Here is a 26,453-nt window from a genome sequence, read left to right on the forward strand (position 1 = left end):
CGACACATCCGAGTGAATTCAACCCTGAAGCAAGTTCTTCTAATTTGGTGAAAATCGGGATAGATATAGTTATAGCTCCCATATATATGATTCATCCGATTTGGGGTTTAAGTCCCTCACATTCGTAATCTGCACAATTATAATTCAAAAACATTTCTGACAAATTTCATCGAGATCGGTTCAGATTTGAATATAGATTCCATATATATAATCTCTTTAGATATTTTTTAAGCGAAATGATGCATTAAAGAGATCGTGACAGAGAGCAGACGGTGTGACAGCTATTTTGATTGAGAGCGCTTCATTAGCGTTCGCACATATGGTTAACCGAAAATACTTTTCTTAGTAAAAAAGTACCCATTAGCGCCGACGGGTGCGAAAACGCACAATACGTATATATAAGACGTTTATATGTACAATTTTGAAAATTTTATGAGTTAAATATAGGGCAAAGGGTTACCGATCCATACCAATACGTATTTAAAATATATTATTTTTCTATATGTTTTCTTTGTATAATAGGGTTATTTTTTGCATGTGGGAAAACCTGCACTTGGCGATGCGTTTATCATCATGTAGGTGACGTCTGATGAAACAGCAAAGGTCAAATAAATAGACCCATCCATCTACTATCTATACCAAGAAACAGAAAAACGATATCAAATATGAAACCATTTCTATGCATGCTATGCATTTTGATGCGTTTTCGCACCCGTCGGCGTTAATGGGTTAAGCATCGGCGCAATTAGGACAACGCCAACTAGGGCATTAGAGACAATTCTAGATATTCTTAATTAGCCTTAATGAGCCTTAATGCTCAGGGCGACGGCCGAGTGAATAAGCATAGGCCACGCTACATACCATCAAACAATTTTACAGCTAACAACGGGAGAATTAATAAAAAACTTTGTATTGGACCGGATATCTGAAACAATTGTAGCTGCCTCTTGTGAAACACGGACGGATTTCTACCGCAAATGCCGACTGGAAACTGTTGTTATACAGACACATATATATATATATATATATATATATATATATATATATATATATATATACAATGGACATAGGGAAACCTACAAAAAAAAAAAAAAATATATATATATATATATATATATATATATTTTTTTTTTTTTTTTTTTTTTTTGTAGGTTTCCCTATGTCCATTGTTCCATAGGGATATGGAATGGGCGTTTTCTGCCCATGTCTTAAACACTAGTCGTGACGCCTTAAGCGACACTGGATTGTCTACGCTTATTTTTGCTAATTCCCTGCCTTTTTTGTATATTCCGCATATTACGGTGCCTTCTCATTTCACTGATTGCAATCCCAATGAATTTTTGATTTTCAGTTCTCATTGAAATTATTTAAATTATTTTCATATCTAGTAAATTTTTTGGAGGTTTAGACCTCAGAATTGATAGTAATTCCTAATTTGAAATCCTGGCAATATGACTTCAATTTAACTATCATAAATAAAGTTTCATCAATTTCTAAAAGCTAAGGACCCCATAATGTTAAAGAGTAGAAATCTTTGTTGAATAAATTATGTCCGTGAGCCTCTTTGTTCGCCATTTGCAATTACGATAGAGGTCACCAAATTTAATAAGTGTCTTTCAAAACTTTGCACAGGTTTTTATATTTTTTTTATGATGATTGATGTTGCAAGAGGTATATATATATTGGTCGATTTGGGGTATTTTGAAGGGCTCAAGAGGATTTTTGAGGTTAGAAATTTTTTTTTAAATTACAACATAATTCCACTTGATGATTTACTAGCTGGCCCGGTCCGCGTTGCCGGTCCGTAGTTTTAGTCTTTAATGCAAATTTTGTATAGCATAATATTTCACAAATCTGGCTCATAAAGGAGATCAAATTTTAACATAAATATTGATTCGACTAAATAGAAATAAATACCTATGGAAGGAGGACAAAATAATTTCTGAACAGTCAAAGTTAATTACGCTTTAACACCCATTACCATAGCACATCATATTGCACTTTAGAGTCCCCAAGAAGTCTATGTTCTTGTTCATAGTAAAATTCAATGACGAATCAATAATGCCCGTGTTGTTGCCCGCCAATCGGTAAAAATTACTATAGGTCGGCGGCCCTGGGGACTATATGGGGACATTACCAAAATATTTACCTATGTTGGCATTTTTCTGTAAGATGGTTCTCTACTCTCGCTACAAAGTAGCCTAAATACAGCAAAATCGATTGGAAAATGTGGTCAAGACCCTCGAAAAAGAAAAGCCAAGATGCCAAATAAAGGCCAAATCAGTTGAAAAACGTGGCCAAGTCACGTCACGGTCATAGCTTAAATCGGGGATACATTCATATGAGGGTTATACCAAAACGTAGCCCAACCAATATTCTCTTGGGGGTTACAAATTCAATAAAATACAAAATTGTCTTTTCTGACCACCAATTAGATGTGAAAGTGGACTTGGGGATACTCCAATGTGGGGACTTTACTTAAATAAATTCCGATGTGGCAATTATCTGTATGAAGGTTCCCTACCCCAGGGTAGCATAAATACAATTTTTAGCCAAATCAATTGATGAATGTGGTCAAGACCAAAATGGGCCCTACTCTGAAAATTAAATATTTTATGCGAAGAGGTTCTCTACCCCCTTAGAAACAGAGATGCCAAATAAGGGTCAACATATGAAAAAAGTTGCCAAGACCCCAAAAATAGCTTGAATCATACGATGGTTTTATAAATATGAAATCGGGTTGTACCCTTATCCGTGAGTTATGATCGATATCATGACCTGCAAAAACGATTTAAGGTATCTTGAATGTTTGGGAAGAATTTCTGGAAGGATAGAAATCCTTTTCTTACTAAAAGTCCCATTCGCTCTACTATTTTGGCATTTTACTGATTGTACTCCCAAAGAATTATCTTTTAACTGCGTTAAATTATTTCGATATCATCTATTCCGTTTCGCAATCATATAATTCAGTACTACACTTCCATGCAACCCGCCATCAATTTCAGTTCACAAGAAATCAAGTCAATTGAATAAATTGGTATTAATATTCAAATTCAAAAATAATATATAAAAAACCCTACAAATGTACGTTAGAAAAAAGTAAGTCAAAATGGAAAAAAATCATGCAAAATAAAACATTACTATTGTACTTTTTAAAAGTCAAAATGAAAATGTTAATAAATCACATTTTTACGAGATTTTTTTTTTTGGTTATTATCCTTTTTGGACAGAAGACAATTCCGAATTTGTATGAATCGTTAAAATCAGTCCAGCGGTTCTTAAGTTATAAGCGTAGTAACTAACACAACTTTCTTTTATATATATACATATATAGATTTCCTATTCATCCGTGCATTTTTATATACGTTATTTCATCGTATTTAATTAAATTATCAGTATTATAAAGGTCTTAGCATTATTTTCCAAATCAAAAGTAATTATGAATTCGTAAATTTTAGAAGGTCGTGTTGTAAGTTTTTTCCCAATTTCTACCGAATTATCTGTAACTTGACCTTTAAAGTTTTCGGTATTGTGAAATAAATGTTTAAGTATTTTCAATTCCAAAATGCATTTTGAAACAATTCTGCACAAACATCCATATCAAAATAGAAGAGTCAATTTTTCCAGTTCCGTGATTTTTATAGAGGTTTTTATCAAATTTTTTTTCTCATGAAAACGTTTCCAACTTAATTACAAATAAACAAAGACGTTTTCAACTGCTACACTTTTTTTTAAATATTTACATATTGATTTAAAGAAGTAGGTTGGTCCAGTTGCTCTGACCCCAAACAGACACGTAGGGTTGGAGGGCGAGTCAAGATTACGTCTTATACTAACTATGGAACAGATATCTTCATGATTTTTGCAAATATTAGGATTTTATGTAAATCGATCAAATGGGCGTAAACCTTACTCGGGGTAGAACAAACATTACAAGTTATCCAAACCGTCCCAGGCGTTCTTAACTGATTCAAATACCAACGACCAATTTTTTTAGATATATAGATTAAAGCGTAGGCGTCAGTTCCTCAGCGCCCGAATAAATACTTAGAGCTGGCTCTACTATTTTGCACCCCTTATATTCGGTATTTAACTGTCCCAATGAATTTCGCATATTTAGTTCTCATTGGACGGATTATTGTCAAATGAAAGAAGAAGGTCCGCGTTTTGAAATGAGCCCCGTAAGGCTTTGTCGGTCATTTTTGTTTGTTTTATTGTGTTCGCATCTTCCAGCTGAAGCACGATGTAGGTCCTGGAGTTTAAAGCTAGATCGCCATTTAACATTGTAGTGCGCACTCATTTCATATTTAATATTATTCATTTACAATTCAAAACAATAAAAAATTTACACTTCAATATAGTATATCAAATTAGAAAAACAATTCACGCCATTTTTTTTTAATTCCCGATTTTATTGGCATATTTTAACACGATTATTTGCCAAGATACCATTCCAAACTTGTATGAATTGTCAAAATCCGCCAAGCCGTTCTTGAGTTATAAGCGTAGTAGCTAACATAACTTGCTTTTATATGGTAAAAATAATTATTTATTTTGTATCCTCTTCTCAACTGATATTAATCGTATAGTTTCACTTACCCAATAAATACATAAAATCTATAAATAACAGGACAAAATTCAAAAATGTACACTCTAAAATAGTAAGTTAAAATGGAAAAATATCAAGTAACTAGCTGGCCCAGTCCACGTTGCCGGCCCGTAGTTTTAGTCTTTAATGCATAGTTTTTAAAGCATAATAATTCACAAATCTGGCTCACATAAGTGGCACAATTTTTTGTATAAATTATGATTCGATTAAATAGAAATAAATACGTCTTTCAAAAACCCTGATCATATTTTTCAGTAAGAGTTTTAGTTTGAAACGTTAAAACCTAAATAATGTAGCATATATATTAAAAAGTATACATTAATTGTTTATAATAGGCCATGTAAGATTGTTCTCTACCCCCAAAGTAGCCTAAACACACATTTTAACTCAAATCAATTCGAAAATATAATCAAAACCCTCGAAATAGGTAAAATCAGGAGGTACTTTTATATGAGCCCTACTCCGAAACATTGAAAAGTTTTAGCGAAGAGGCCTTCTACCAGATGCTAGATTCCAAATAAGGGCAAAATCAATTGAAAAATGTGACCAAGTCTCTGGTAATAGCTTAAATCACCGGATACCTTCACATAAGAGTTATAATGAAACATGGTCCTATACCTATAATTATTTGAAAAAATTTGTTTTACTTCCTAAAATCTCAAATTACCAACATTTGAGGATTTTGAAAGGGGCTATATAATTTGAGGGGGGCTATATCACAATGTAGACCAACCTGATACATATTTTATTCAAATGATTCAAATTTAAAACTTTATCGTAACTTTTGCGGAGTATAGGGCAAAATATTTGCGGGCCTTTGTGTATGGTTAAGCTATATAAAAATCCCTCTTTTGGGATTTTTATTTACAAACCGAAAAATTTCCCAACCCCAAGATTTTCTGCGGCGCAGTGTAATTACTGACGATAGCGCATAGTGCCCGTATAACGTTACCTATGTTTTAAGGTTACTTTTAAGGGTTCGGAAGAATTTTCCGAGTATATGAATCATTTTCTTACTATATTTTCAATTCATTCCACTATTTTGTATAGTCCGTATATTACAGTGCCTCTTCATATTCGGTATTTCAGTGATTTAAGTCCCAATGAATTTTGCATTTTGAGTTCTCATTAGATTGATTATTGATTACTTCTACACAAAATTCCTTATCATAGTAGATCAGTCAATTTTTTCAGTTCCTCGATTTTTCTCAAAACTTTCTTTCATAACAACGTTTTCACAGTAATTACAAATAACCAAAAGAAATTTTTTTTCTCAAATTTGGGAGTTTTAAATTTGAATCATTTGAACAAAATATGTATCAGGTTGGTCAACATTGTGACATAGCCCCTTTCAAAATCCTCAAATGTTGGTAATTTGAGATTTTAGGAAGTAAAACAAATTTTTTTAAAAAATTATAGGTATAGGACCATGCTTCATTATAACTCTTATGTGAAGGTATCCGGTGATTTTAGCTATTGCCAGAGTCTTGGTCACATTTTTCAATTGATTTTGCCCTTATTTGGAATCTAGCTTCTGGTAGAAGGCCTCTTCGCTGAAACTTTTCAATGTTTCGTATAAAAGTTCCTCCTGATTTTACCTATTTCGAGGGTTTTGATTATATTTTCGAATCGATTTGACTTAAAATGTGTGTTTAGGCTACTTTGGGGGTAGAGAACAATCTTACATGGCCTATTGTATATGTATACTTTTTAATATATATGCTATATTATTTAGGTTTTAACCTTTCAAACTAAAACTCTTACTGAAAAATAAAATCAGGGTTTTTGAAAGACGTATTTATTTCTATTTAATCGAATCATCATTTATACTAAAAATTGTGCCACTTATGTGAGCCAGATTTTTGAATCATTATGCTGTAAAAACTATGCATTAAAGACTAAAACTACGGGCCGGCAACGTGGACTGGGCCAGCTAGTTACTTGATATTTTTCCATTTTAACTTACTATTTTAGAGTGTACATTTCTGAATTCTGTCCTGTTATTTATAGATTTTATGTATTTATTGAGAGAACTAAATATGCGAAATTCATTGGGACAGTTAAATGCCGAATATAAAGGGTGCAAAATAGTAGAGCTAAGATAAGGATGTATATCCTTCCAGAAATTATTCCTAAACATTCAAGATACTTTACATCACTTTTGCAGGTCATGATATGGGGAATAACACCCGTATAAGGATACAACCCGATTTCAAGTATATTTTACATTTTAACCATATTTTTTTCATACTAATTTCGGCAAAAGTTGGTAATTTGAGAAGAAACCATCTTGGCAAACCACCTTTTCAAATTTTTTGGCTTTTATTTGGCACATCTGTTTATAAGGGGGGAAAACCTCTTCTCATAAATGTTTTCGGAGTAGGGTCCATGTTAGTCTTGACCACATTCTTGGATTGATTTGCCAAAAAATTTATTTAGGATTGATTAGGATTGATTTGCCAAAAAATTTATTTAGGCTACTCTGGGGTAGGAACCATTTTACAGTCTATGTGAATAGACTTTTTTAAGAATAGTCCCCACATTAGTCTACCCCCAAGTCCTCTATCCCATTCTGCCCTCAATTATGAGGTGGACAAAACTAAATACCACGCAGGGCGGTACTGTAAACGTTGGAAATATAAATTCCAAATTGCACCTGATTTGAATGAACAATGATGCTAAGCTCTACAATACCAACAATTGAGCTTAGTTTTCACATGAGGTTATTATAGATGTTCTATATCATATAGGTTTTTAACACTCAAAGTGGCTTACCTGGATCTACAACAACAACAACTCCTACTATCAATTGATGTTCTTCTAAGACTGTATTTGTGACCAGTGGTACAAGATCGAGAGCTTCTGATTCATTTCCATCCAACTCAACGACAACGACAAGCAAGTTGGTCCAGGTGAAAACCGCACTACAATTTTGTATGTAAAATAAACAACTAAGAATATATAACCATGAGAATATACAATAATAACATACCTTTCGGCAATTCTTTTGTGACATCTTAAAACAGAATTTTCTATGTCGATTGGATGGTAATTCATACCTCGCAAAGCAATTACTTCGTCAAGGGCACCAACAACGTACACCGCATCGTGCTGTTCTGATTCTCCTTGTTCGCTTAGTGTTACCGAATTACCTGTAGTTGGAATTAAATTGGCGTGTGATTGATTTAAGGAGTTGATGGAATCATTATCACTATCTCGGCTTGCTATACTAGGAGTGGTTTCATCTAATACAGAAACGGATTGGGAGCATTCAGTTCGTCTTAAAAATCCCAAGTACCCAGTTCTCGCATAAACTTCAGTGGTCGCGCCGGTGACAAGTTTTGCATTGAAGTGATCATTATAGTCAGTTTCATCACCATAAATGGTGTAATATCCATTCGCATTATGTGATGATTGCACCTATAAAACAGTTAAAATAATTTCAGAACTGCTTTTTATTTAAAATATATTTAAACTAATACCCATATTTCGCCTAAATGTGAATCTCCACAATGTCCCTTAGTTTCAGGATTAGCAATAATAACTTTAACACCAGGTAAAAGTTTCCCCGACTCGATAAGACATAATGAGTTAGGAGCTCCTCTCTCCACAAGTGCAACCCTATTGTTACGAAGAGCCCTCAAATCAACATAAACCTGAGCACTTTCTGCTGAACTAGCCCCTTGGACGCATATTGCAGGGTTAACTCTACATCCAAACGATGTGGAGACACACCTGGTGTTTAACCCAAGCGCCTGGAACAGTTTGCAAAATTGTTGAGTTAATTGAACTCTGGGTCGTTCTTCAGCAACTACTACGCAAGTGCGCACACATCTTAGATCTATATTTCTTTGTTTCAATACAGGTATTGAATTGCTTAGGGCCTTGGTGCAAAGTTCAATAACGCCATATGAACAAAATGTATCACGTACTCTATGCTGCGATAAAGTGGACAACCAAAGACTTGGATTAGCTTCAACTTCGTATGGAGCAATTAAAATTGAGTGATGACCACTGTAAACCCCAATAAGGGTCCACATAGCAAATCCCAGTCCACAATATGGGTCTAAGCATAAAGCCACATGTCTAGAGGGGTACAGCTCACATGCAAGCTTTAAACTTGCACAAATACTGGAAAGAGATCTAAACACAAAATACAAAAAATAAGCAAGGAATGCATTGTCAATTTAACATATTACCGATGATTTATATTAACGCCACTTAGTCTACCGCATGTTGATACGCTGAAATCCAGATAGGCTGTACTATCCAATTGGGCATTATGAACATTTGGGAGCTTCCTCTTTGGATTCTCATCAATATCCAATATAGTTGGCCATGTCTTTGGATCTATTGAAGATGCTGCTTCCCTGGATTTTAACAATTTTATTATAGATTGAATAGACAGCACAATAACGCTTTTCGATACATCAACAATCATTCGAACAGTTGGCAATGTCGTTATTAAATTTTGGGGATGCGGAGGTCGTATGGTTATTGGAATAGCTCCCAAATAAAGACAGCCGTAAAATGCACATAGCAAATCCAAGCCGGGGGGGAATATCAATGCTAAAAGGAATATAAAACTGCATATTCACCTTAAAAACTGGTATCTACTGTTTCTTACCAACATGATCATTAGGTTCTATTTTTCCTTTCTCCTGCAATAAGGCAGCAATTTTTTCGGCGCGTTTATGTAACTCCGAGCATGTGAGAGTTTTAGCAATGGATCCTGTAAATAGGATTAGAAATTTGGGCATTATTATTTGTTGTATGTAAATACTTATCTTATTCTTAGAATATGTATCATATCCATGAAACCATTTATATATGTAAGGAACAAACATCGGGGGTACTTATAAGCATATCGCTACTTTAATATAAAATCGTTTCAGGTCGTTCTTATTTCACATCAAAGTTTTGCCTATTTTTATAGAAAATCCTGTGTTATTTAATTCAAGTGGATAATAAAATAAAATAACAACGCAAAATAAAAATACCACCTTGTATTTCACAGGACAACATATATTACAACGTTACTTTCCCACCATGGTAAAATGTTTTGTACGTTCGTATTACTCAAATACGTAAGTTCCATATTTAAAAATCTACCAAACAATGACGTTTTAAAAGTTGATACTTTGTTAAATTCGCTCCATTGTAGTATTTCCAATTACAAACATTCAAATTTTTTGTATTATTCATTTATATGTTCAATACACAAACAAGAAATTGCTTCAATTGTCAACTTTGAAATTTTGTACGACCGACGTATTTGGGTAACTGTACGTACGAGTACGTCGAATTTTAGGTAACACTGTTAAAGCTATGTGTATTGAAAAAATTATAGGGTGCTTCACATAAAATGCCTATGGCATTACTTGTGGCACAGAAATGTAGATCACAATATTTTTTTTTTTCTTCGAACGTTCCCACGCCTCACATTCCCACCCCTGCCGACCGAGAGGCGACCTCTTTTTACGGAGGGATCGCGTACACACCATGATCCGCATCATAATGGGAATTCAGTAGGAAATTGAAAACCAGCTACAGAATCTAGTTCATCAGCTAGTTTGTCAAATAATAAAACATGTATGTGAATTGTTTAAAAATAAAATTATTGTGGCACTTAAAAATCCTATTTGACAAATTGTTGGAACTAAATACTATTTGAAAAGTACGTGAAAAATTGTGCACAGAAATCTGAATTGTGGCTCAATCCAGTCTCGAAATTCTAAGCAAACATTCCGGACCAACATATTGCTGGGTTGACGTCCGTTGGTAGTCCGTTCCTCCAAGCAAATCTGGGAATAGAACTAGTTCTATTCCCCAGTCGTGACCGGAATGATGAGTAAAAATGCAGTAAGTTCGACTGGGCGGAACTTTGAATACCCTCCTCTATTTGGAACGAATTTGGAAATTTTAAAATTTTTCCTAAAAATACCAAATATAGGAAGCCAAATATATTGGGGTCTATACAAAGACATGGACTTGCATAGGCAACTTTTGTCATAGGCATTACAATATTGAAATACGAAACTTTCCGGTGAATAATGTAGCTAAAATCATCAAAATACGGAATATAGGGATATACCGTTATGGGGGGGGCTATACTAAAATGTGGACCTATGTAGACAAATCTCTTCCAGGGGTTAAAGTACTCAGAAGGAACTCCTTTTGTGGATTCTAAGACAATTCTACTGAAAAAATTGGCTGAGATCACCAAAAGACCGAATATCGGGGGTACCGTTATATGGGGCCACACGTAGACCTGGACATATATAGGCATTCCGCTTCTATGAGATAAAGTACTCACAAGGAACTCCTTGTGTGGATTTTCAGACAATTCCATTGAAAAATGTGACTACTATCATTTTTTCTTACTTTGGCTTTTTAGTATTTAAATCCCATATTTGAAACAGCTTTTGAAAAGGCGACCTCTACATGTCAGTTTATGGTGGAATTAGAAAATATAAATCTATCAACCTTTGGAAGTTTTTCTGCAATTCATTCTTGCTCTTTTCAAAGGTTTTTGGAAAAAAATGATTTGCTTGAAAGGTAATAGAAGGTTTGTTTCTTTTTACCAAAATTTGTTACAAATCGTCCATTTTGCCGTAACAAAACCCAGCAATCAACACCTTCAAACAGAAAAAAATTTAATTGGTTCAAATTTCCCTGTTTACAATATTTTTTTTGCAAAAAAAAAAAAAAAAAAAATATGTTCAATATGTACTCCACCCACCAGTATGTACTCCACTTGTCAATTAGAATTTATCTTGAAATGTGTGTGTATCTATTTCTGTTTTAAATTTAAGTATTCCTAAAAAGACCCCTTCGCAATATTATTTTTTCATACTTTATTAAAATCATCAGTTCAGTTGATCAGGTATTTCTTGTCGACTGACTTTTATTTAGAAGGCGAGTACTGTGCTGCGACACAAGCTAAAACAAATTGTATGATTTAGCAAATATTGGAATAGTATTTTTTTTAATTTGCGAGTGTTTTTCCTTTTTTTCATATTTTTGGTTTAAATTTAATTTGTGATTTTTTAATTGCAAAAAAGACGAAATCAACAACAAATATTTAATAAATTCCGTTTCATTTGGTTCTGAACACGCACTATGGTTACATATTTATCACCCAATTGAAAATCAAATAATGATCATCGAAGATCCCATTTGAACTTGCAGTGTGTGTAAAGTTATGTTTGTTTTCAAACGGTTGTGAACATAAAAATCTCCACTAAAATTTATTGTTTGATCCCAACATGTCCGTCAAGCATTCAACGCCACAAAATGTATGACACAATAACAAGTTTAGTTTTAACATATAAATAAATTCCTGTGCTAGCCTCTAAATGATTAAAACGTTAATTAACATTCTAAAATACATATTTCAACATACTTTTTTACACAAAATTCCTATTTTTGGTTTTTTTTGTTTTTATCTTTGCTTCAATTTATCATTCGTGAGGCCGATTTGTTCAGTTTTCACAAATAAATCTTGAAACAATTATATGGCAATATTTTGTTAACAATTGACTTCATCAATTGAGAAACAATAAAAATTTGCTAATTGTTTCAAATAAAAATATAAAAATGCAAATTTAATTGTGTATTTGTTATAAAAACCACATTTTTATTGCTTAAAAGTGTTTTTAAGGTACAAGTTCTCAAAAAAATATAATTTAGCTTGCAAAATTCAAAATGGTTTCAAACCAAAAAAAAAAAAAAAAAACATTTTCTCAAGATGATAAATGCGGAATTAAAATCACTTTCGTATGGAATTCGTTCATGTGACATGCTTGTATGCTATCAAATTGTATGAAGGGTAAAGAAGTATCAAAAATAACTTATAAATCCCTGAGGGTGCTTAACTTAATAAGAATTCGGTTGCAAATTTTTAAAATAGATGGTTGGGATCATTTGATCTGGAATAAGACAATATGCAAACTAAGATCTTTAGGCATGTCACAATAATTCCGAACGAAATCAGTTTTAATTCCGTATGTAGCTTCTTCAGAAAACGAAAATTTTTTTCCACTTTGTATTTTTATGGAAACTTGTAACTTAAAAAATTTATAAACAAGTAATGAAAATGTTGTTTCAAAAGCAAGCATACAAAAAAGCTCATAAATTAATGCCCTTAAAAAATTCAAGTATTTTCAAATATTTATTTTGGAAAGTTAATTAACGTATTGATCATTTAGGACAGTGCGTCCAATGCATCTCTGAAATTCCTCAGTCTATTTATAGTATTGTGTTCATTACTTTGCGCCTCAATTACAGAAACGATAGAAACTCCCGGCACTGTGTAAAAATTCATAAACTTAATTTTCTTTTCGCACAAACAAGGCTTTTAACCAGTATATTTTAACAGAATAATTTTCACAATTTCCACTTCTACAGTGTTTTTGTTCCTCTAATGTTCACCAAATCGATCGGAATCTAATCTGCAGAAAAAAAAACAAGTTAGAACGCAGCAATACCCTCCCCTCCACCATTTAAAAACGAATTTGGGAATTTTCAAAAAATGAAATCCTAAAAAAATTTTGTTAAAATTATAAAAATACCGAAATACCCGTTATATTGGGGTCTACACGACGTGGACCTACATAGGCATTGTTTGTCATAAACCATGTCATAAGCCTTTAACATATTCAAATTCGAAACTTAAAATAAACGCTGAATAATGTAAATAAAATCATCAAAATATCGTTATACCGGTGCTGTGCGAAGACCTGGACCAGCATAGACAATTTTCTGTCACAGGTTGTAGCATCCATTACGAGCTTCAAATACGACATCTCAAACAATTTCGGTGGGTATTGTACCTAAACTCGTCAAAATACCGAATATAGGACCGACAGAGACAATTTTCTGTCACAGACTGTAGTTTCCATTACGAACTCTAAATACGTAATCTATGATGAAAATGATTCCAGTGAATAATGACGCTAAAATCATCAAAATACCGAATATTGCGAGGTACCGTTATAAGGGGGCTATACAAACACGTGGACCTGCACAGACAATTTTCCGTTATAGACTGTAGTATTCATTACGAACTTCAAATACCAAATTTGAAACAATTCCGGGGAATAATGTCGCTAAAATCATCAAAATACCGCATATAGGGAGGTACCGTTATATGGGGGCTGTACGAAGACGTGGACCTGCACAGACAATTTTCTGTCTTAGGCTGTAGTATCCATTTCGAACTTCAAATACCAAATTTGAAGCAATTCCGGTGAATAATGTCGCTAAAATCATGACAATACCGAATATCGGGGCGAATACCGTTATATGGGGGCGATATGAAAACGTGGGCCTACATGGCCTACATTTACGAACTTAACCTGCCTACTGGAAAAATAAACATGTGTGCAAAATTTAGCCTTCCATCTCAATTCGTTGGAAAGATAGCGTAATTACAACATACAGGCAGACGGACAGACACACAGACGGACATGGCTAAATCGTCTTAGAATTTTACGCTGATCAAGAATATATATACTTTGTTGGGTCAGACATGAATGAAATGAAACGGAATGACAAAACTAATATACGCTCCATAGTATGGTGGAGGCTATACAAAACAATTGGAATTTGATATGACTATTTGATCTAAAATAGCGTAGGAGTGAAATCAATATATTTAATAATAATCGTATCTTAACAGAGAACACAGAACCTCTTTTTAAAAAATTATAACAACAGTGTATGGCTAGTTTGTTCGGGATATAGTATTTTGTTGTTGCAAAATTGTCAGGCTTAATCCCTTGGTTTTTTTTTTTTATAAAAACAACGTTTGTTATTCGAGGAGAACAATGGTAATGTTTACCAGGATGTGAGGCAGGGAATACCTATGTTTCGCAAAAGGCTACCAATCCTCATCAGTTCCCTTGTTGTTTGTCTGGGATATTCTCTCCAGAAGTTATTTTAAAAATAACTTCTATGACAAAAACATTTTTTACCCAAGTGACGAGATCGTAAGCCCAATAGAAGAGCAACCAATGAATTAAATAAAACTAAGGGGTTTTGGTCGTAACAGACAAATTCAAATAACATGGTTATGCTACTTCGTTCAGGTTGAACGAAAACATAACAAGTGGAGAAAGATGTAAATGTTTATAAGTGCGGTTGTAAGATTTAGAAGTTTTTCCAAAAGAATTTTAGTTTTATTTAATTCTTTGGTTCCTCTTCTATTGAGCTTACGATCTCGCCACTTAGGCAAATTTTTTTTTTGTCATAGAAGTTATTTTTAAAATAAAATAACTTCTGGGAAAATATCCCAGACAAAAAACAAGAGAACTGATGAGGATTGATGGCTCTTTCCGAAACCTAGGTATTCCCTGGCTTACCCCTTGGTAAACATTTCCATCGTTCTCCACTAATAAAGAAACGTTGTTTTTATAAAAACAACAATAAAGGGATTAAGCCTGACCATTTTGCAACAACAAACTATAACAACCATTAATAAAAAAATCAATCCATTAAATGAAAATGGTGAAACTTATCAAATTGATTCCCTACCTTAAAACATACTTAGAAATTATGTTTAAAATCATAAAATTGTACCTTATTTGTATTAACTACAAAAAAACTTTAAGTCTCCTAAGATGTCTAAATCAAAATTTAATACATTTTATTAAAAAAAAAACATGAAATCTCCGAAAAAAAATTAGGTTCTAACTAGCTGAACCCGGCGCGCTTCACTACTCCTTTCGCTCTTATATGCATTCAAAGTTTTATATATAAATATTGGTGGTTAAAAAAATAATAAAACAAATTCAAAAATTAAAAAATGCAATTGCTGCAATAATTTAATGATTAAACTAACAAAGAACTCGGTCTACCATGAGAAAAGAAGGAACATGCCAAATTTAGTATGCACACGAAGGGTTTGGCCTTTTTAATTTCATAGCAAATGCCAAGCGTGCAGGAAACTGCAATCTTTTGAAGTTGTGTTGTATTTCTGTTGCAATTAGAGAATTCAAGGTAGCAACATACTTCTTCGTAACAATCGTATCTTCAATTAAATTGTTGTGTAGTTTTTTACTGTTAGCCAAATTTGGAGACTGTATCTGTAATCGATCAATAGATATTTGCATATAAAATCTAGACTTTTGGGAGGTACCTCCAGCTATATCTCCAGTTTCAAGTGGAATTTCAAAAATGTATGTAGCCTATGTTACTTTCAAGCGGTGTTGTAGTGTAGATATATTCAATATTTTGGTAAATATTAGGATTTTAGTTCAATCGAAAAAATTGGCATGGCCACTTTTTTGCATAAAAGCCTAAATCGGGGTAGGACGAACATTTAAAAAAAATATCTAAATCAGTCCAACCATTCTAAAATGATTCAATTACCAACGAACAACAATTGATTCATATATATAGGTTAAAAAGTAGGCGTGGTCAGTTCCTCAGCCACCAAATGAATACTTAGGTTTGGATGGAAAGTCAATAGTATCTCCTGTAATAATTTTAAAGCGATATCTTCATTATTTTGGCGAATATAAGGATTTTAGATAAATCGAAATATTGGGCGTAAAAGTAGGCGTGGCCAATATTTTTTTCTTTAAAAACGTAACTCGGGGTATAACGAACCTTTGCACAAAAAAATTATGCAAATCGGTCCGGCCGTTCTCAACTGATTCCATTACCAACGAACAACAATTGATTTTTATATATATACTAGCTGGCCCAGCCCGCGTTGCCGGCCCGCAGTTTTAGTCTTTAATGCATAGTTTTTAAAGCATAATAATTCACAAATCGTGCTCACATAAGTGTCACAATTTTTAAATGATAACTCGATTAAATAGAAATATATACGTATTTCAAAAAACCTGATCCCATTTTTCAGTAAGAGCTTTTAGTTTGAGAGTTAAAAACGTTAATATAGCATATGTGTTTAGCTCAGAGGGGCTCCGCCGATGGGAGTAAAACGCCGAATGCGTCGAGCAGTGGACCGTAGGGGTAAATATAAAAAGAAATAAAACGCAAGAGTTTTTCTTAATATATGTAACTATTTATTGCTAGTTTGGAAGGTGGTAACAATATTACCTTTGGCAACTATATGCCTTTCTACGCACAACGATATGTGCTTTGCAAACGATATTGCGGGTGTTGTCTGTCCGAATGACAGCGAAGTACTACTTGATGTCTAAAGGAGGCGGCAAAACCAGTGACAACTAATTACTCGTTAAAACGTCAAAGGCGCTAGCACAAGGTTGCAATAAACCGTAGCTCGTACATTTTAACGAATAATTAAGGACCAAACTAGGGGTCAATAAAAAGTTATATTTAATGTAATTCTAAATTAAACATGCCGACCCCCTTGAAACATCAAAGCATGTTTCAACACAATTAAACTTAATCTAATTTAGTTCCAATAATAGGTACGGGATGCATAGTGCAGTGTGAGCTTTGAAGCCGCAGATGAATCTGCAGTAACAGATTCGGACTTCAATCAAGCTATTTTATTACACGAAATATAATACTTTGAAGCCGCAGATGAACCTGCAGTTACAGATTCGGACTTCAGTCGAGCTACGTTTTTTCCCGAAAGGATATTCGCTAGACCGATTTCATGCGGAGGTCGTCTTACCACATTGTTTACACATTTTAATTTCTTTTTATGATTTCGATCTGATAAATTGGTTTTTATGAATTTAATCAGGTTCCTTTTCAACATATTGTTCAGCGATTTCGAACGAATAAATTTAGATTTTGGATTTTCGACTCCAACCGATGTGGAGGATATACATTTCGAGGGACGAAAAACTGGGGCTGAAGCTGACAACAACGATTTTGCTGCGCTTGACGAAGCCTTTGGAGTCAGAACCGGAAACTAACTAATCGGTTTTAATGACTCGCGATGTAATAACGTGTGATGACGTTTACCACATTTCATACAACTATTTTTACTAGTACAATTTACTAGTCTATGCCCCTTTACCAAACAATTTATACAATGTTCGTGGCGCTTGACGAATGCAAACCTTTTTGCGGAGATAATTCCTTAAATTTTGAGCACAAATGAAGGCGATGGGTATTCTTATGACAAAGACGACACGATTTTCCAATAGAAGGGGGAGACGAACATTTAGATTTGGACTTTCTAGCGGTGTCAAGCGAATTTGAATCCTGCAAAGGAATGGATTTCTCTCTATAACCTTCCAAACACACGAGCGTGTTAATCCTTTCTGAAAGAAAGGTGTCTAAATCTTTCCACGAAGAAAGAGCCGATTTGTTTTTAATACCTTGTTCCCATAGGATTGTCGTTTCTTCTGACAAGCGTTGCAGGCAAAGAAAGACAAGTATCGGATCCCATTGATCTGTGGGAACGTTATAGGTCGACATAGAAAAAAAGGAACTATTAATTCCCCGTCGGATCTCCTTAAGACCCACTGCAGTTTCTTTCTCAAGAATCGGAAGATTATGCAACGACTTTAGTTGATGATGAACCAATAATCGAATATTGTTGTATTCATCATTTAATGCTTTCCATGCGAAAGCAAAACCACGATTAGTTAAAGGAAACTGCGAAACAATTTCCCTTGCATTACCAGCAGTCTTTTGCAGCAAGTAATACAGGCGCTGCACATCACTTAAGCGAGAGTTATTTATATAAATGGCGCTAAACAAATCCCGAAAGGAAGGCCAAGAAGGAAAATCTCCCTCAAAAATATCAATATCAATTGGGGGCAATGCCATGTTGTGAACGATATCACAACCAGAAGAAATACTTGCGGCAATATCTCCCTGCGAATCAGGAACCAAAAGAGATTGAGCCGATTGCTCTTGATTTTTATCCGCGTTTTTACTCAAATTTTTTAATACACAACGAGTTTTTATAATTTTTCTATTAATTGTGGCCATAGTGCATGAGTAAATGTTTAAAGAAACATTATATTTACTTTCTGTCAAATGCAGATATTCTTTAGTAACATTTTCCGAAATTTCTAAGTTTTGTAACGAGTTATAGACCGATTGCCATAGTTTTTCAAACTTGCTCTTCCTTTCCTCTAGCATACTAATATCTAAATCGTTACCTTTTATTGCACCGATTTGTGGACCAAATTCTGTCAGAGCGTCAGATGCTCTTATGAAAGTTTGTAGAGGAGCGAAGGCCATAATTATAACACGAAACGCTGAACAAGTTTGGGAAAAAATACAAAAATAAATAAAATAACAATTTTATTTTTATTTATTTAATTAGCCAAAATGACCGCCTATAGGGTGTATTAATTTTTAAAAGATCGAAAACAACAACAAAAATTAAATACACTATAGTATTTATATTAATTTAACTTTAATAATAACATTAAGTTTACACCCAATGTCAACTAATATAACAAACCAAAGTGACAGACTAACGTAGTGTAGCAACTCAACCTAAACGGATACGACAGAAAGAGGAATGAACAAAAATATTCTTCCCTCGTTTGTTATGTTCGTTCACTGATCTAACAAAGCACAAACAACAAGTGCTGATCAGAGAACGACGACAAAGCAAGCAGCGATGTTGGTGGATGATCAAACGGTGTTGTTGTTGTTTGCGACAAAAAAACCAGAAAATGAATTTGACTGTTGTTACAACGAGAAAAAGAGAATAAATGTAACAACAACAATGTGGAATATTAAAGCGGACAGACCAAACAAAAAGAATTATATTGCAATTTTTGCTTTGTGTAGTAAAGCACGCCAAACTAAGAACTAGCAACGACGATAATAATGTTGGTATAACGAAATATTTAATGTTTTGTTGTTTTACATGAACCAAAACAAAACGAAAATTAGCAAACGATTTTTGCAACAATTTTATTTTTGATTTTTGTTTCGATTATGATGCTGCCGAATGCAAGCATCCAAAATAGAAGCCAACGATTGGTGGGAAACAAAACAAAAGAAAGATATGACGTTGTAAAACGACCTTTGGACCTGAACAAAATCGATTGTTTGTTATTGTCGCGGTAATTTACTAACGCGAGCTCACTTTAAACACTGCACTATATGTACCTTGTAATGCAGGAGTAATGGACTGTATTTTTTGGGTTCCAAATGCGTTCAAGAGGGCTGGAATATCCGGTTCGATTGGACCAAATGTTTAGCTCAGAGGGGCTCCGCCGATGGGAGTAAAACGCCGAATGCGTCGAGCAGTGGACCGTAGGGGTAAATATAAAAAGAAATAAAACGCAAGAGTTTTTCTTAATATATGTAACTATTTATTGCTAGTTTGGATGGTGGTAACAATATTACCTTTGGCAACTATATGCCTTTCTACGCACAACGATATGTGCTTTGCAAACGATATTGCGGGTGTTGTCTGTCCGAATGACAGCGAAGTACTACTTGATGTCTAAAGGAGGCGGCAAAACAAGTGACAACTAATTACTCGTTAAAACGTCAAAGGCGCTAGCACAAGGTTGCAATAAGCCGTAGCGCGTACATTTTAACGAATAATTAAGGACCAAACTAGGGGTCAATAAAAAGTTATATTTAATGAAATTCTAAATTAAACAATATGTATATTAAAAAGTATACATTAACTGTTTATAATAGGCCCATGGAAGATGGTTATCTACCCCCAGAGTAGCCTAAACACACATTTTAAGTGAAATCGATTCTAAAATATAATCAAAACCCTCGAAATAGGTAAAATCAGGAGGTACTTTTATAAGCGCGCTATTTCAAAACATTAACATTGAAAAATTTCCGCGAAGAGGTCTTTTAGGAAGTAAATGAAGCATGGTCCTATACTTATAATTATATGAAAGAATTTGTTCTTCTTTTCAAAATCTCAAATTACCAACATTTGAGGAATTTGAAAGGGGCTATATCATTTGAGGGGGGTTATATCACAATGTAGACCAACCTGATAAAAATTTTGTACAAACGATTCCTCATGTAACCCCTAGGACTGTACCAAATTTAAAACTTTATCGTAACTTTTGCGGAATATAGGGCAATTATTTGCGGCCCTTTGTGTATGGTTAAGCTATGTAAAATGGACTCTAAAAAAGTTAGATCCGGGAACCCCTCTTTTGGGATTTTTATTTACCAACCGAAAAATTTCCAAACCCCAAGATTGTCTGCGGCGCAGTGTAATTACTGACGATAGCGCATAGTGCCCGTATAACGTTACCTATGTTTTAAGATTACTTTTAAGGGTTCGGAAGAATTTCCGAGTATATGAATCCTTTTCTTACTATATTTTCAATTCACTCCACTATTTTGTATAGTCCGCATATTACGGCGTCTCTTCATATTCGGTATTTCACTGATTGAAGTCTCAATGATTTTTGCATTTTGAGTTCTCATTGAATGAATTATTTCCATATCTAATCAAAATTGGCAACCTTTTAACAGCATGTATAGAAAATGTTCAAACTTTCTCGATTTATTCGAGATTATTTCAGTTCCGCGATTTTTCTCAAATATATATATATATGTATATATATATATACATATATATAAGCATAGGCCACCATTATTATGCATAGGCAATATTCTGTCTTAGGCTGTAGTACCCATTTCGAAATACGGTTAATAATGTCGCTACAATCATTAAAATACTGTATATCGGGAGGTATCGTTATATGGGGCTACACGACTTGCAAGCGCGTTTTTTTGTCATACGCTGTCTTTCTGAAAGCTGGAAACAAAAGAGGCACTATTTTCAAAAATTTTGCATCAACAAAAAATAGGTTGACAAGTTTACAGAAAAAATAAAAAACGGAAAACACACAAAATATATTCAAAATGTCAACGTTTACAGAAAAGGGTCAAAACATGAATGAACATTGTAAAATAATGAATAATGTTTTCATACAAATTTCCATTAAAATCAACAAACATTTTGAAAAAAGGAATTATGTTACTATGAATTACGAATCGTGCCGTATGAACGTGTTAATTGGTTTACTTTATTCTGAGAGCGCACAACGTGATTGAAATCGCAATGAGAACATAGCATTAGGCTAGTGATTTTAAATCGATTCGATTCCTTAATCCAACTTTCAAATCCTACTAGTTTTAAATGAAATAAAGTCTACGATTTTTGTTGTTTCCTGCGAAAAATCAGTGGACAACTTATTTCAAATATGTAGTTTATAGTTGGGAAGTTGGGATTCTAGGTAGGTCTGTTCTCTCCATGCAAAAATGTACGAATCAGGTCTAATTTAACTAAGTGGTATAACCCCCATGCAACGGTATTTTAACGGTTTTTGCCACAATTTCCAACCAAACCTGCTGAAACTTTATATTTGCGGTTCTTTAAAGATCTGCTCTCTTCTAGCGAAAGATGTTCGATTCAGGTCTATTAATTGGCATATCTCTCATATAAGGGTATCTTCCTAATTTCTGTATTTCAAAGGATTCTGTGAAAATTTCCAACCAAATTAGATGATAATGTGGGTTTTATTAGCCGGAACATAAATGAGTTCGCGGCGTATCTCTGGCCTTAAATTTCTCATCAATATTTCTACCAATTCCACTTTAGGCATTGGCTGCGAGAGTCTATCTACTAGCGTGCTGTAAGTAATATAATATAATCATAAAAATATAATCATAAAAATTGTCAAATGTCCCTCCAGGTTTCATCTTCCCAGATCGGATTTCTTCCTCACATACTTGAATTGACGTCGCAGAGCAGCGCAGAAAGAATCTCATAAGATAGAGTCACCCTGCTTATTCTCGTGCCTTACCTGTCATATTTACGCGTCTTGTATAAATAACCTTAAAAATATTATTAACTCTTGACAGAAAAGGATAAAATAAAAAAGAAACAAATCGCGTAAAAATACGCTAATAAAAATGTGAATAATTTTGTTACATTTCGTCATAACCGCTGCACCTTGACGGCCGGCAAATGACATAGTTAAATGTAGAATTGCACTCTCGGGAATGTTAAAGAATATTTTGTGGTATTACAACTAATATCAAAAATTAATTTACACCTTATGATTGTTTGTATTAAAGAGGAATCGCAAAATTTCCGTTACTAGAAATTAGGTGTTTATTTTTATTTAAAATATATACAGATTATATACTAATAAAAAACTTTATTGAATATAGAAGGTATGATATAGATGTACATTCAACCCTTTTTGCATATATCATTAATAGTGAGCATCTCAGAGTTTCAAAAGACTGCCTCAATTCGATAGGCTGCTGCACGTTATTTTTTAATGGTATTAGATTACAACTTATACGGTTCAGACCATTGGTTCCAAAGTTTAATAATTTTATCTTCTTTAAAAAATGTGACATAAGTACTGGTAATACCATTTTTACTATACCATATTTACTCATCCGGTTTGCGTCATATCTGTGACCTGTACTGTGATTACAAATAAAAAGTAAAAAAAAACATTAAGTTCGGCCGGGCCGATCCCTCCAAATTAGGGTAAAAGATCAATGTTCTGCCACCGGGCTAGAACCCATTATGAACTACAAATACCAATTTTTACAAAAATCCGTGGGAAAACTTGTGCACAAATCATGAAAATACCGAATATCGGGAGGTACCGTTATATGGAGACTATGCCAAAACGTGGACCTATACGTACAATTTTTCGCCACCGGAGCTAGAACCCATTATGACCAAGAATTACCAATTACCAAATACCGAATATCGGGAGGTACCGTTACATGGGACTGTACCAAAACATAGACTTATACATACAATTTTTCGCCATACGACCTAGAACCCATTTGTCAACAAATACCAACTTTTAGACAAATCCGTGAAATAATTTGGTAAAAATCATGAAAATACCGAATATCGGGAGGTACCGTTATATGGGGACTATACCAAAACGTGGACCGATATATCTCATTTTCAATACCAATCATCCTAGACACAATACAAATTGTTCTGCTGAATTTTGACGCCATACGTTAAATAATGTGGACTGTATCTTGATTTCAACAGACCGGCATCGTTAAATCGACTTAAAATTTTATGCTGCTTATGAATAAATATACTTTATGAGGTCTATGACGAATATTTAGGGATGTTACAAACGGAATGACAAACTTAATATACCCTCCTTTCCAAGATAGAGGGCATAAAAATGGACCGGCGGACACACCAAATCGACCCAGAGATAGGTAGTTTCATATGTAAAATCGTGGGTCTAGAACAAATATTTCGAGGTTTGCGGCATCACCTAACCTTTGGCGGATTACGTTTATATTTCTGCCACCCCCATTTACATTTATTTAAAATGAAAAATTCAACACCGGCACCTGGACATAATCCTCATGGTCCCCATTGTAATTATGGGGATTATGACCTTTTTTGGACATGCCCATTATTCCCATTCCGTTATGGGGGTTCGGTCATAACCCCCAGAAATTTGCAATCATAATCTCTATAATAATGGAGAAAAATTAGATTTGAGGTGGATAAAACTAAATACCACGCAGCACAATCTTCTAAACATTGTAAATTCCAACTCATTTGAATGGTATATGTTGTTAAGCTATTTACAAATACCAACAAGTAAACAGTAAGTTCGGCCAGACCGAACTTTAAATTCAACATTTCAGTCGAATTTGGAAATATCCAAAAACAAAAAGAAAAAACAATTAAAAGTAATAATGATAATAAAATCCATTAAAAATTCTGTTAAAATCTTTAAAATACAGAACGAAGACGTGGACTTTGCGTAGGCAATTTTTGTCATATGCTGGATATTCGGTATTTTGATGATTTTAGCGACATTATTCACCGGAATTATTTCAAATTTGGTATTTGAAGTTCGTAATGGATACTTAGCCTATTACAGAAAATTGTATGTTCAGGTCCACGTCTTCGTGTAGTCCCCATATAACGGTACCTCCCTATAATCGGTATTTTGATGATTTTAGCGTCATTATTTCGTAATGGGAACTAAAGTCTGTGACAGAAAATTGTCTATGCAGGTCCACGTCTTCGTATAGGCCCCGTATATCAGTACCCCTCTCTATATTCGGTATTTGATTTTAGGTACAATACTCACCGAAATTGTTTGAGATGTCGTATTTGAAGCTCGTAATGGATGCTACAGCATGTGGCAGAGAGTTGTCTATGCAGGTCCAGGTCTAGCTCCGATATAACGGTACCTCCCTACATACGTTGTTTTGATGATTTTAGCTATACTATTCACCGTTTATTTCATGTTTCGAATTTGAATATGGTAATGGCTTATGACAAACAATACTTATGTAGGTCCACGTCGTATAGAAATTTTAACCGAATATCGGGAGGTACCGTTATATGGGGACTATACCAAAACAATATATTTCATTTTCAATACATACCATCCTAGACACAATACAAATTGTTCTGCTAAATTTTGTCACTCTACGTTAAACAATGTGAACTGTATCGTGATTTCAACAGACAGACAGATGGACATCGTTTAATCGACTTAGAATTTTATGCTGATTATGGATATATATACTTTATGAGATCTATGACGAAGGGAATGACAATGTTAATATACCCTCCTTTCCAAGGTAGAGGGTATAAAAATGGACCGGCGGACACACATAGCTACATCGGCCCAGCTCGGCAAGGTAGGTAGATTTATATGTAAAGTTGTGGGTCTAGAACGAATATTTCGAGGTTTGCGGCATCACCTAACCTTTGGCGGATTACGTTGATATTTCTGCCACCTCCATTTACATTTATTTAAAATGGAAAATCCAACACCGGCATCCGGACATAATCCTCACGGTCCCCAATGCAATTATGGGAATTATGACGTTTTTAGACACAACCATAGGGGATTTTTGACCGTTTTTTCTTGGAAATAATCCCTATTCCCTTATGGGGGTTCGGTCATAACATCTAGAAAGTTGAAAACATAATCCCTTAATATGGGAAAAAAATTAGATTTTCTCCTCTCATAATTTTTGTAAGTAGCAGGCTCTTGGCCGGGGCTTGAGATTTTCTCCTCTGAGTATGTCATGCGCCGGCTGCCGCGAATCAAAGATTTCTAAAATTAATTATTTTTGTAAGTAGTCCACACAGCACACGATCATGCTCCCATTGTGACATTTTTTTGTAATTGTTCATATCGCACGACCTTTATTCAGTTTGGCATGCTTTATTGAGATGCACATTTTTTATTGTTTTGCGTTTCGAATTCTGAATGTAAAATTAATAAAATACTAACTTCATTTTATTCATTTTACATTCAGAACAATACGATGTTAAATGGTGATATTTCCTGACCTAGGTACCATTATAGGATACGTTATATGGGATCAGCTTCCAGTCCTTCATTAAAACCAGACCACTATTATTCCTTCATAAAATAATATACAAACAGGCACCGAAGAACCTATTTGAGAGGATCAGAATTGCAAGATCGAATAGAGGAGTAGCAATTTTTTATTGGCTCAATACGCTTATGGAATACTCTTTACTTGAAATTCAAGGTATCAGCAATGTATCAATATCTATATATATCTAAAAGAAAGTTGTGTTAGTTATGATATGATTTTATTTATTTATTTATTTTTTTTTTATTTATTTAATCTATTAGTCTATGGATAATTCCTTACAGACTATATATGTACATAACTAATAATTGTATAATTAAAATTAAGAATTTAAAAACATTATTATTTTACTTTTTATAGTATTAATATCCATTGTAAAATCGATAAAATTATAAAACGCGTTAAAATCTTTTGAAATTCTTGTTAAAGGATCAGCGTTTGCATAGCTCATCCTGGAGAATTGAATTACTAGTGGTGCATAGTGGCGGGTAGTACGTTGAGGAACATTGAAATTTATGTTGTTAACAAGAAAGCCAGCTGAAATATCACCCATAATCAC

General features: G+C 34.0%; 1 protein-coding gene across 3 annotated transcripts in view; it reads right to left on the reverse strand.

Moving 5' to 3' along the window:
- Positions 1-26,453, reverse strand: part of LOC101889831 (disco-interacting protein 2) — a 436,327-nt gene that overhangs the window by 55,841 nt on the left and 354,033 nt on the right. For all 3 annotated transcript variants that reach the window (XM_059131489.1, XM_059131488.1, XM_059131490.1), the window contains exons 12-16: positions 9,237-9,341; positions 8,809-9,178; positions 8,092-8,752; positions 7,602-8,029; positions 7,385-7,533 (exon numbers count right to left, since the gene is read on the reverse strand). In XM_059131489.1, the coding sequence (XP_058987472.1) occupies positions 7,385-7,533; positions 7,602-8,029; positions 8,092-8,752; positions 8,809-9,178; positions 9,237-9,341 (1,713 nt within the window). The remainder of the gene's footprint in view (positions 1-7,384; positions 7,534-7,601; positions 8,030-8,091; positions 8,753-8,808; positions 9,179-9,236; positions 9,342-26,453) is intronic.

This window comes from Musca domestica, unplaced genomic scaffold (genome assembly GCF_030504385.1).
Source record: "Musca domestica strain aabys unplaced genomic scaffold, Musca_domestica.polishedcontigs.V.1.1 9, whole genome shotgun sequence".
Classification (NCBI taxonomy): Eukaryota; Metazoa; Arthropoda; class Insecta; order Diptera; family Muscidae; genus Musca; species Musca domestica.